The sequence below is a fragment of the Prunus avium genome, chromosome 6 (assembly GCF_965620075.1).
Source record: "Prunus avium chromosome 6, drPruAviu1.hap1.1, whole genome shotgun sequence".
NCBI lineage: Eukaryota > Viridiplantae > Streptophyta > Magnoliopsida > Rosales > Rosaceae > Prunus > Prunus avium.
This window is the reverse complement of record NC_142289.1, coordinates 10,380,332-10,392,680: the sequence shown is the minus strand read 5'-3', so window position 1 is coordinate 10,392,680 and position 12,349 is coordinate 10,380,332. Positions and strand designations below refer to the sequence as shown.

Below are 12,349 nucleotides of genomic sequence, written 5' to 3'. Positions count from 1 at the left end.
TTGTCATCTTAGGCCTACAATCATCTAAGGATTGTGTCAATTTTTATTCAAGGCAAGATGCAGAGAGTCCTTCAGCCTGGGTTGTTATGTGAACTTATATCTTTTCTCAGCATGTTGCCAGGCCTAGACTGCTTGAAATGGTCATTCATTCCCCTTTTCTAAGAATTCTTCTTTTTGTTATACTGGAAGATACTGAAATAAAATCTATTATAATTCCAACTCATTTTCCCACTTTCATTAGCCAATTCAATTAGTGAATAAATGGTTATCTTGTGTGACACTGACACTAACTAAGCTAATGTCTAACGAATCAAAAATGGATAATTTTGTCTAATAAATTGACTTATCAGCTTACGATAAAATTATGAAATTAAACAAACATCGGCATTGAGAATGGTACGTGATCGGTTCATAATTGTATATTATTTCTTACCCTTCTAGCTTATGATTTGGTTATGTTTTTGAGTTAAACTTGTGCTTTTAATCCTTTTTGTGTTTATCTTTCAGTTAATTGAGCTTTAGGTAACAATGATGGCTTTGGAGAACATAATTCATGCAATTCAAGCATGTTAAGGCCTAATTTGGATGAATTGATGAAGAGCTTAAAGACAAATTCATTATGGCTACAGCCCCTTGCCAGTCCAGTTCCGTAGGTCATATTGCAAGCTTTGTTTCAGCAACCTACATAGCTCGGATGAGGCCACATTCTTCATGAAAGTTGTTCCAATGGGTGTGTACTATAACATATCCAAATTTCAGGCCCATTGGATATATCTGGAGTCTGTTACCTAGCAAACACAGAGCCATGCTCAGGATGGATTGTTTTCAGCGCGGAAAATGAGTTAGCAATTTGTTTTGGCCTTAACTTCTTACTCCGACCTTGGATTGGCCCAAATAACATATGGCTGGAAAGAAGACATTCTGAACTTCAATTTCAAGTGCTTAAAGTCCTAATTTGATTAAGAGAAGCCCAAGTTGTAAGCCCTTGAAGTTGCTGGTCATGCTGATCTCAGCATGTGCTGGTTGGATGCTTGGTCATGGTGAGCTAGGCATGAGCTATCATTTCTGGTTGGAAGCTTGGTCATGGTGACATGAAGATGAGCTAGGGCTGCTGGTGGGATTTATTGGGGAAGTGCATCAACCATTCAAGATTTTCTAATACAAGTGCATCACCCAATTTAGATTTTCTAATACAAGTGCATCAACCATTTCAGATTTTATAAAACAAGTGTTGTATGCATTAGCCATATTGAATTCAGATTTTCACTTCTCCTAGGCCTATAAATAGGGAGGTTCTCTAAGCTTGTAATAACACCCCAAGGGGGGGGGAGCTCTCAAACACTTCTCTAGAGCTCCCTTCCCTTCTCTCCCTCAAATTCTCTTAGTTTCCCTTTGTAGTTCTCAATTGTTGTAATAAGATCATTCTATTAAATTTTCTTTGTACTAAATATCAAACACTTTTCCTTTCTCTTCTTCTAAATTCTTCAAATACTCTCTTCTCCAAACACTTCCCAAACACTTCTCCCATTTCCTTCATCAAATTCTCTAAAGCTTTCAAACACATGTTCTTCCAAAATCCTCAAAGTTCTCAAACATCTCTCTACTTCCCTTCTCTTCCAAAAGTCTCCATGTCTCAAACACTTCACAAACACATTTCTCTTCCTTCCCTAAGTTCTCAAATTCTCCAAGTTCACAAACATCCTCCAAGTTCTCAACCACTCTCTTCCAAATTCTCAAAGTTCCTAAACACTCTCTTCCAAAATCCACAAAGCTCTCAAAACACCTCTCTACTTTCTTCTCCAAATCCTCCAAGTTCTCAAACACTCTCTTCCAAATTCTCCATGTCTTAAACACATTCCCTTCCAAAATCCTCAAAGCTCTCAAACACATGTTCTTCCAAAATTCTCTAAAGTTCCCAAACACTTTCTTCTCCCTCCTCAAAGTTCTCAAACACTTCCTTTCTTCCTCAAAGTTCTCTTAGTTTCCTTAATGTTTTCTTAGTTGTAATTTATTTTTCTTTGTTATGTAAATTCTTTTCTTAAGTTTTCAAGTTGAATTAGTTTCCAAGTTTCAATTATGGTTTTTGTTCTTATTCATTATGCTTATAAGTTAATATGCTAGTTTGAATGATTGATCACCATTTAGGCTTGCATGTTAGCTATCTTGGTTTGAATTAAGAGTATACACCATGCTTTAATTCGAATTGAACTATGAATAGGAAGAGTATGTATGGACATTCGACAACAGGGATTAGATACATACTTGGTTGTTTAAAATGTTCTTCTATGCTTAATGGGTTCCTAATGCTTAATTTTAGGTTAGACAACAAATGATCAAATTAGGGAATTAGGAACACAAGGTTATGACCACACACCATGGCTTAATCATACTTTAGCTAGAATCAATCCATTAATCTAAATTGAACTTGGGAACTTATTTGCTTGAGTTACTTTCTTATTTTCTTCCTTCTTTCATGTTCTTTGTTTTTGCTTCTGTTTTGTGTAGGAAAACTGAATTGGATCATTCAATCACCAATCCCTGTGGAATCGACCTCGCACTTACATACGCTAAACTACCAACGGTTCGTGCACTTGCGAGTATCACAAGTTGAGGATGCAGCTTAATCCATTTTGGTGGAGCTAAATCTACGCAACAGTACGTAATTTTGTCTTAAGTAAACATGACTTGAGATTCTCAAGTTTTCACCAAAATAGCAAAAGCTTATCCTCTTTAGAAAAAAAAAAGATAGTAATTTATAAATATACTCAATGTTTAGAATTTTTATTAAAGAAATAGTATCGCCGAGCGGCTATACTCGGGTTTTTCAATTTTTTAAAAGGAAATAGTACAGCCGCGAGGCTATACTGGGGTTTTTCCAATTTTAAAAGGTAATAAAACATATACGTATTTTATTGGTATAGCCGCGCGGCTATACCAAATTAATCTATATATATAAAGTATAAACTAATGCAACTAGGAGTGTCCCTTTTTATAATTTAAAAAAAAAAAAAAAAGTGTAGTCGCGCGGCTATACTAAAGCTTTTTATTAAAAAAAAAAAATAGTATAGCCCGGCGGCTATACGAGGCTTTTCTAATTTTTTTTTCAAAAGAAATAGTACAGCCGGTCGGCTATACTCGATTTTTTCAATTTTTAAAAAAGAAATAGTATAGCCGAGCGGTTATACCCGGTTTTGAGAATTTTTATTAAAGAAATACTATATTCTGAATTTCCCCCGTCAAGCCCAGAACACAGCCAGAATCACGGGGTGCTGTGATCCTATGCATATCAGATTAGGGGTCGGATTGGATTTTCAGGATTAATCTTGTGGGTTCCCCCAGCACACCACCCCACCCCACCCACTCTCCTCTGTGATCACTGTGATGCTGTCCCTACATCCCTCGTGATGTGTTTTTCTTGGAGGCTTTCGCGGTCCTGCATAATTTGGTTTGGGTCTTTACAAGGGTATTTTGGTATTTTTCCACATGGATTATATAGATTTATCCATCAAGAAATCGTCAAAATTGTGTGAAATGAAACCAAATTTCTTCACATAATTACGACTATGTGAAATGACATGTGTACAACACACATCATTTCATTAGTAGATTTGGTGAAAAAACTGGTACCTATAGATTTTGGTATGTGAAGAGGAAAAATTCGGTCGGATTGTTTTTGTTATGTGAAAGTGTTGAGTGACAATAGATTTTGGTAACAAATGATGTCTTTTTTCTTACTATTTTTGTATGTGTTTAAATTTGATGGTCAATTTATATTTTTGAAACGCATGCTCTCTCTTTCAACTAATTTATAATGGCACTCCCCAACCACCGCACTGCACCATCACTATCGAAGTTCTATTGAGGTCTAATAGAATCTGAGAAAAGTTCTCAATCGGCCCTCTGTGGGGAACATTTCTTGCGATTAACTTCAAGAATTAACTTCAAGAATTTCTTCCGATTCATCGAATCGATTCAAGTTTCTTATACAATATTAGATTGGTTAGCCATTTTAATGGAAGCAATAAATACATAAGATAGAGCAGAGAAGAAGTTAATGATATAGGAAGAATGAAGAAGAAGCAATAAATAAATAAGATAGAGCAGAGAAGTTAAAGATATAGGAAGAATGAAGAAGAAGAAGTTAGATTTCTAACAACATTTACAGAATATTCATAGAGTTAAGCAATCAGAATATACTGTACCTAACAACATTTACAGAAATACTCGAATTTTTCTAAATTTTTTTTATAAAAAAGATATAGTATAGCCCAATGGGTATACTCGGGTTTTCCACTTTTTATTAAAAGAAATAGTATCGCCGAGCGGCTATATTAGATTTTTTCCAATTTTTTTATAAAAGAAATAGTATAATCGCACGGCTATACATGGTTTTTTCCAATTTTTTTAATACACCAATTTTTAACAAAATCTTCAATAATACACACAATATTCACGTATTATACACATAATTATCACATATTATTTAATACAAATAATATGTATTATAAACTTTAAATAAATTATATTAAAATATTATATAGTGGCTGAACTTTCAACTTGTAATTTGACAAAATTTTGTCCAATAAAACATTTACGGATTTTATTCGTATATCCGCACGGCTACACCAAATTAATATCTATAAAGTATAAACTAATGCAACGAGGAGAATCCTTTTTTATAATTTTTTTTTTTGTTATTAAATAGTATAGGCGCATGGCTATATTTTTTAAAATCAGTATTGCTGCACGGCTATACTGGTTTTTTAAATTTTTAAAAAAGAAATACTTGAATTTTTCTATTTAAAAAAAAATATATAGTATAGCCGAGAGGCGATACCTGGGTTTTCCAATTTTTTTAAAAGAAATAGTATCGCCGTGCGGCTATACCCGATTTTTTCCAATTTTTTGAAAAAGAAATAGTATAGCCGTACGGCTATACGTACGGCTATACGCGGTTTTTTTCCAATCTTTTATAAAATAAATAGTATAGCCGCCAGGGTATACACGATTTTTTCAATTTTTAACGAAATAGTATAGCCGGACGGCTATACTCGGTTTTTAGAATATTTTCCAAAAGAAATAGTATAGCCAGTCGGCTATACTCGGTTTTTAGAATTTTTATTGAAGAAATAGTGTAGCCGCGCGGACATACTCGGTTTTTGCCCAAAAAAAAAAATAGTATAGCCGATACCTGGTTTTCCCAATTTTTTTTACTACACCTATTTTTTTTAAAAATCTTCAATAATACAAATAAAATTCACGTATTATACACATAATTATCACATATTATTGAATACAAATAATATATGTTAAAAAATTTAAATAAATTATATTAAAATATTATATAATGGCCGAATTTTTAAGTTTTAATTTGACAAAATTTTGCTGCGCGCGGCTATACCAAATTAATATCTATAAAGTATAAACTATAGCAACTAGGAGAGTCCTTTTTTATATTTATTTTTATTAAATAGTATAGGCACGCGGCTATACTAAAGTTTTTTCTATAAAAAATAGTATAGCCGGGCGGCGATATGTGGTTTTTCTAATTTTTTTTTTAAAAAAAGTATAGCCGCTCGGCTATACACGATTTTTTCTAATAGTATTAAGGGCAGCTATACTCGGTTTTTAGAATTTTTATTAAAAAAGTAGTATAGCTGCGAGGGAGGCCAAGAACAAATCAAAGAAGAATTTTAGGAAGAAGAAGGTGAGAGCAATTATTTGGCATTGAGTTTAATCTTAGGCTATTATTAGAAAACTAAATTTGGGGTGCCATGATCCAAAAGCAATGGAACTCTCTTCACGTGTCATTCAAGACACCATGCAATTCACCTTCTCCACATATTTTATCCATTTCATTTTTACCTCAATTTAATCTTGACCATAATTTGGCATGCATGAGCCACAATAAAAGGTGAAAGACAATACACACAAATTTCCCAGCTTAATTAATTGTAAGTTCAATCTCTCGAATAAAAAAAAAAAGAAAAAAAAGGAGATTGAACCCCCATACGCTTCATCCCCTGTCAAACCAAAAACTGTCTTTTGCTGCTCTTTGTGCTCTTCATTTTAATTACTTCAGATACCCACCAAGAAAATGGCTTTCGGTGAGACTGAGACCCAACCACAGAATCAGACACCCGAGGTTGGTTCATTTTTATTAATTTTTTGTTTTTTGTTTTGTTTTTATATATTAGTTTTGGCTTCAAATACTGACTAGAGAAAATGGATCAAATTAAGGTCGTTCAGGCTAAGAAGCATGACCAGAACGATGTTGATAAAGTGTCACATTTCACCCCCACTATTTGCGTCAGTGACAGCGCCTTAAAGTTCACCAACGTCCTCTACAACCTCACTCCTGCCGGTAAAACCTATTCTTCTGTCTGTAGTAATACTAAGAGCTGTGCTACGGTCAGTCGCCTATAATGTCTAATCGTTGGTATTCGTGGGACACATATTCGATCAATGATCTGCACGTAGACCACTGACCTTAGCAAAACCCGTAATACTGAACATGTTGCATCATTGTTTGTTGGAACTTTGGATATGTTTTTTGGCAAAAAATAAAAAGCATGGGGGATTTGAAGTATGGATTGTATGTGGCGCAGAGCTTTATGAGCATGCTCTCAAGTACGAGAAGGGGTCGTTCATCACGTCGACTGGCGCATTAGCAACTCAATCGGGGGCCAAGACTGGTCGGTCTCCAAGAGATAAGCGTGTTGTCAAGGACGCTACTACTCAGGATGATCTTTGGTGGGGAAAGTAAGTGCCCCATTTTCAATTTTTTTTATACTTATATATTTTTTCTGAAATAAATGATGTCAATATTTGATTATTGACGTTGGTATTGTCTTTCACCTGTAGGGGTTCCCCCAACATCGAAATGGACGAGCACACGTTCATGATTAACAGGGAAAGAGCTGTAGATTACTTAAATTGTTTAGACAAGGTAATTTTTTTCATCTCATTTCATTAAATTTCCATATATAGTTATGGCTATAGAATAATAATAATAATAATAATGATAATGGTCTTGAATGTTTGATTTACAGGTCTTTGTGAACGACCAATTTCTGAACTGGGATTCAGAAAACAAAATCAAAGTGAGGATTGTCTCCGCTAGGGCTTACCACTCACTGTTCATGCACAACATGTAAGTATAACATAATTAAGAACTGGGCTGAATTATGCTCCGATTTGCATTTTCGTCCTCTGAACTGTTCACTCAGGTGCATCCGACCCACTAAAGAAGAGCTGGAGAATTTCGGCACTCCGGACTTCACTATCTACAATGCTGGCAAGTTCCCCTGCAACCGTTACACACACTACATGACTTCCTCTACTAGCGTTGATCTCCATGTTGCTAGGAAGGAGATGGTCATTCTTGGAACCATGTATGCTGGAGAAATGAAGAAGGGCCTCTTCAGTGTCATGCATTATCTCATGCCCAAGCGCCAAATCCTCTCCCTCCACTCTGGCTGCAATATGGGGAAAAGTGGAGATGTTGCCCTCTTCTTTGGATTGTCAGGTAAATACTATCGACTCATCATCATAGAGCGCGAGTGCCGAGAGGCTAGTTTGGTTCTGATCAATGCATTTTTTTCCATTTTTATGATTAGGTACCGGAAAGACAACCCTTTCCACTGATCACAACAGGTACTTGATCGGAGATGATGAGCACTGCTGGAGCGACAAAGGTGTTTCGAACATCGAAGGTGGTTGCTATGCCAAGTGCATTGACCTCTCCAGGGAGAAGGAGCCTGACATTTGGAACGCCATTAAGTTTGGCGCTGGTAATATATCATTTCCGTTTCTTGTGATTTTTCAATCAATTTTTTTTTTCCAACCAATGCCACCACAAAAATGATTGAATTTGATTTGATCCTTATTGGCAGTGCTGGAAAATGTTGCGTTCGATGATCATACCCGACTGGTGAACTATGCAGACAAATCTGTTACAGGTAAATATCAGAGGGAAGAAGAAAACAGAGAAAAGATAAACTTATAAACTTATAATGCTAACTTCACTCAAGCAAATTATTATTTTTGGTTGTGGTTGCAGAGAACACTCGTGCAGCCTACCCCATCGAATTCATCCCCAACGCACTGATCCCATGTGTTGGCCCCCACCCTAAGAATGTCATTCTTCTGGCATGTGATGCATTTGGTGTGCTCCCACCCGTGAGCAAGCTGAACCTGGCACAGACCATGTACCACTTCATCAGTGGCTACACTGCCCTGGTAAATATTCAACTATTAGGTCCCGTTTGGATCCCATAAAGGATTAGATGGGAAAGTAAGGACTTGATAGGAAATCATTTTTCATGTTTTTTCACACGGGATGAGAAATAGAAGAGTACTTTCCCATCTGCTTATGAATTGGTTAGCAAATCAAAATATTGAGCTTGTCTTACATCTTTGACTGAACCCACCATTGAAAATGTTCAGGTTGCCGGAACTGAAGACGGTATCAAGGAGCCAACGGCAACATTCTCAGCCTGCTTTGGTGCAGCATTTCTAATGCTGCATCCTACCAAGTATGCAGCAATGTTGGCTGAGAAGATGCAGATGCATGGAGCAACCGGATGGCTGGTGAACACTGGCTGGTCTGGTGGAAGGTATGAAAATTCAAAACATCATCATAAGTTCATAACATTAGAACCCTAAAAACGTTTATCCATTTTTTTATTTTGCAAGAAAATCTGAACCAAATTATGTTTCTCTCTTGCAGCTATGGATCCGGAAGCCGCATCAAGCTAGCCTACACAAGGAAAATCATTGATGCCATCCACTCCGGCAGCCTCTTGAAGACAGAGTATAAGAAGACTAAAGTGTTTGGACTTGAGATTCCTAGTGAGGTTGAGGGTGTGCCCTCAGAAATACTTGATCCTGTGAACACTGTAAGTCGGGCTTTCTCTTCGTCTCTTTCTCTGTACTATATCTATCTGCTTAGTTTTTCTTTTTCTCAGCCTTTCTAATGTGATTTGGTTTGTGATTTTAATTTTCGCGTTGCAGTGGTCAGACAAGAATGCATACAATGAGACACTGATGAAGCTAGCAGGCCTGTTCAAGAACAACTTTGAGACCTTCACAAATTACCAGATTGGTGAGGACAACAAGCTGACTGAGGAGATGCTTGCAGCTGGTCCCCACTGCTGAGACTGTACAGAGATTTAAGAATAGCACCCAATTTTGTCAAATGGTTAATGGATTGTACTTACATTGACCTTGTAAATAATTATTCTAGTTATTCCATCTAATGGAAGTTGAGTTTATTTATTAAAAAAAAAAAAATTGTGTCAAATTTCATAGATGTCAATTACCACTGCTGATAATCAATCGTGACATGGTTTTTCGAAAATAAATAAATCATAAGATGGACTAAAATACTCAGACAAACAACCAACAATTATGTCGTCAATTGAATTGTCTTATGACCATTAGTTTAATTTAAATTGCCAATCTAACAGTAAACAAACATTGACACTTCAGAGAATAAGTTTCCAAGCATGATCCATAACTTCGCTCTTTATGAAGGGGCGCAAAGACCACATCAGGCAGTAGCTCTCTAACTCTCCTGAAGATGACTTGGCATTCAGAGCAGAAACAACCCTTTCCTGCAACACGTTTTGACATAGGATTTTCTAAAGTTTACACCAAAGTGTTCAAAATGATAGGAAACGAGCCAGAAAGCTTTAATACCTGCATCATGTAGTCTTGCTTGACCATAATGTAAATGATCCCCATACAATGAGCATAATCGGTAACTTTATTTCTTTTGGGACGGGATGAAGTAATTTCCTCCTATGAAGAAGTTAGGTGTCAGTAGTCTGGGGTTTTAAATATTATCATCAACCACAAGAAATCAGAATTAAGAATTGGTGTAAGAAATTTTCGGAGAAATATACAATTTTGAACTAATTATGAACTACTAAGTTCAGCCAAACATCTTAGAATTGAAAATATATAACTCCCTCTATCCCAAATAATTTTGCCTCTTTCTTAATCATCAACATTTTAACGAGACAGAAATATTGCATTCACAACTTCTAATCTAATCTCTTTTTCATATTTTACAAACACTTCAAACTTGATCATAAAATGAAAGGACATTGGGATAGGAAAGCGTTTCAAGAAAAACTATAAAGAAAGGATGACAATTATTCTGGATGCAAAGTATATGATAAATGGACATAAAGTACTAATGATTTTTGTAGTTATTGAAGACGTTTGAATGATGGCTGACCATACTTTGGCCAAAATTCTGGTGATTATACCAGGGCAAGGAGATTTTCAACAGGCAGGCTTGTCATGCAGCCAAGCAGCTTGTAGGGATGTACATACACTCTGAGGTTACCAATATAATGCACCATATAAAGAGATATGATGCCAAACTGGTCATATATTGGGGTGGAACCATGCACGTTTCAATTTTTTTTTATGGGGAACAAAACTTTCACCAATTAGAAACAAAAAAGTTCAAAATTAGTGAATAAGGAGTCCACTTCTAAAACAAAACTATAGAAGAAACCTAAAAAATAATCTCTAGACTACGAGAGATACCACATAACAGCAGCTCAATAGCAGTAAAGATTGCCGAAAATTTAAAATAACCACTTTCCAATCTGATAAAATAATAAACAAAAAAAGGACAACTCCCTAAACTCTGCAGCTACAGAGAGACATTCATGTTTCAACTAAACTTTAATCAAATCCAAGCATTTTATCCGATTAACTTATATTCAAATTAGAGCTAATCATAGATACAAGTGTGATTGTGTCTGTACTTATATGGGTACAATAACTACCGAACTCAGGGGGTGTGAGGGGGGAAGGACCAAACAAAAATGAAGAAAAAAGAGGAAAGAAGACTACCTTGTCATCAGTACTTGCTTCTTCATTCAACCTGTCAGCAAAACTGTCATCCTGGAAAGGGGACAAATTTTCCATTGCACCAATTACATCCTCCACAAGGCATTCAAGTTCATTAAGTATGCTTTTGCCTGCAACACCCATTACATGTTTAAATTAAATCTCAGAAGTACATGAAGTGTTACATAAACAAAGTATCAGCATTGCAACAACTATCAAACACACCAGATAAGAAATAACTAATAATACAAACAGATTAAGTAGCTTATCGAAGTAAAGGCATCACCACTTCACTTGCCATTTTGACAAGATTACTTTGTCATATATGATTGAAGAAACAAATAATTATAACTTTGAAAAGAGATGTTACCTTTGCTTAAATGGTCATGAAGTCCAAGTTGGCATGTCTGCACTTCTATACGCAAAATTCCCCATGTATAAAAAATACATCACGTTCAGAACAGTAAAATATCAGAAAACGAAGGAAAGGAGAAAAGAGAGAATAATACGTGCAAATTCAGTCCCAAGAGCAACAAAAACAAGGCAATCATCAGATATACCCAATATTACGAACAATACAAATATCAGACAGCTATAGGAAACAAGTGCCCCAAAAGAAATCATTACAGAATGACACTACAGTTGGAAAAGGGAGCAAAAGTACAAACGGTGACCTGTAACAGATGGCCAAAAAACTATCAAATGAAGAGAAAGAAAAGATTATAACTCATTCCAATTATTTCAAGTAAATTTTATAAAGATCACAGCTTTAAAATAGAACTCGGTATAAATTTCTAAAATCATACAACTTAGTGGATAATAAGGGTGATATGGGCCTGAGAGGGCCTAAATCATCTAACCAAGAATCCAAAGACAGAAAGCAATTGCACCTACACTTGTTCATATTTTGCATGCCATCGTCACTGTTGATGCATCCAGCTTCAATATATGACTTAACTCTCTGTGTTTCATTAGCTCGGATTATGTTTTTAACCAACTCAGATGTCTTCTCTACCGGAGCCCGCCTCATAAACTCTAGAAAAGAAGAATGTTACTGAGGAACATGGGAAATAATTGTAATTTAGTGCAGATAACAATCTATAAAACATAACCCAGAACACTTACCCAGCCCCTGCTGAAAGCCAGTGAGTAAAATGCTTCCCAGATTCACTAAATCATCAAACTTGGCCACCCTGTCACAACGATGAAGTTAAAGAGATTACCCAGATGAAAAAAAAAGTACAAAACACCACCATGTTCATAGCAAGTGAATTTATGCTAGTAAAGCTCAAAACACACTCACAGAGGTAGAGACTACCTGGCCATGAAATCCTCGAACAAGTTGAAAACTTGGTCTTCTATTTCAGAATTCAACATAGCGAAGAACTGGAAAAATAAGAACAAGCGAAGAAGGAAGAAGTAGAGACCTACAGGGAACCGAAGAATAAATTGGAGAACTGAAGAAGTAAGGAGAACA

The 12,349-nt window shown here is 35.8% G+C and overlaps 2 protein-coding genes across 2 annotated transcripts; one reads left to right on the top strand and one right to left on the bottom strand.

The window, feature by feature from the left end:
- Positions 1 to 5,935: 5,935 nt before the first annotated feature.
- Positions 5,936 to 9,260, top strand: LOC148293627 (phosphoenolpyruvate carboxykinase (ATP) 1-like). The gene is made up of 12 exons (XM_021966770.2): positions 5,936 to 6,145; positions 6,241 to 6,364; positions 6,609 to 6,762; positions 6,865 to 6,949; positions 7,053 to 7,153; positions 7,230 to 7,528; positions 7,620 to 7,793; positions 7,896 to 7,961; positions 8,063 to 8,241; positions 8,449 to 8,618; positions 8,732 to 8,900; positions 9,016 to 9,260. The coding sequence occupies exons 1-12, from the start codon at positions 6,098 to 6,100 to the stop codon at positions 9,157 to 9,159; spliced, it is 1,713 nt and encodes a 570-aa protein (XP_021822462.1). The 5' UTR covers positions 5,936 to 6,097; the 3' UTR covers positions 9,160 to 9,260.
- Positions 9,261 to 9,350: 90 nt separating this feature from the next.
- Positions 9,351 to 12,349, bottom strand: LOC110763886 (FAD-binding protein). Its single transcript, XM_021966771.2, has 7 exons — positions 12,191 to 12,349; positions 11,998 to 12,065; positions 11,767 to 11,907; positions 11,243 to 11,284; positions 10,876 to 11,003; positions 9,703 to 9,804; positions 9,351 to 9,617 (listed from the first exon to the last, which is right to left on the bottom strand). The coding sequence occupies exons 1-7, from the start codon at positions 12,247 to 12,249 to the stop codon at positions 9,489 to 9,491; spliced, it is 669 nt and encodes a 222-aa protein (XP_021822463.2). The 5' UTR covers positions 12,250 to 12,349; the 3' UTR covers positions 9,351 to 9,488.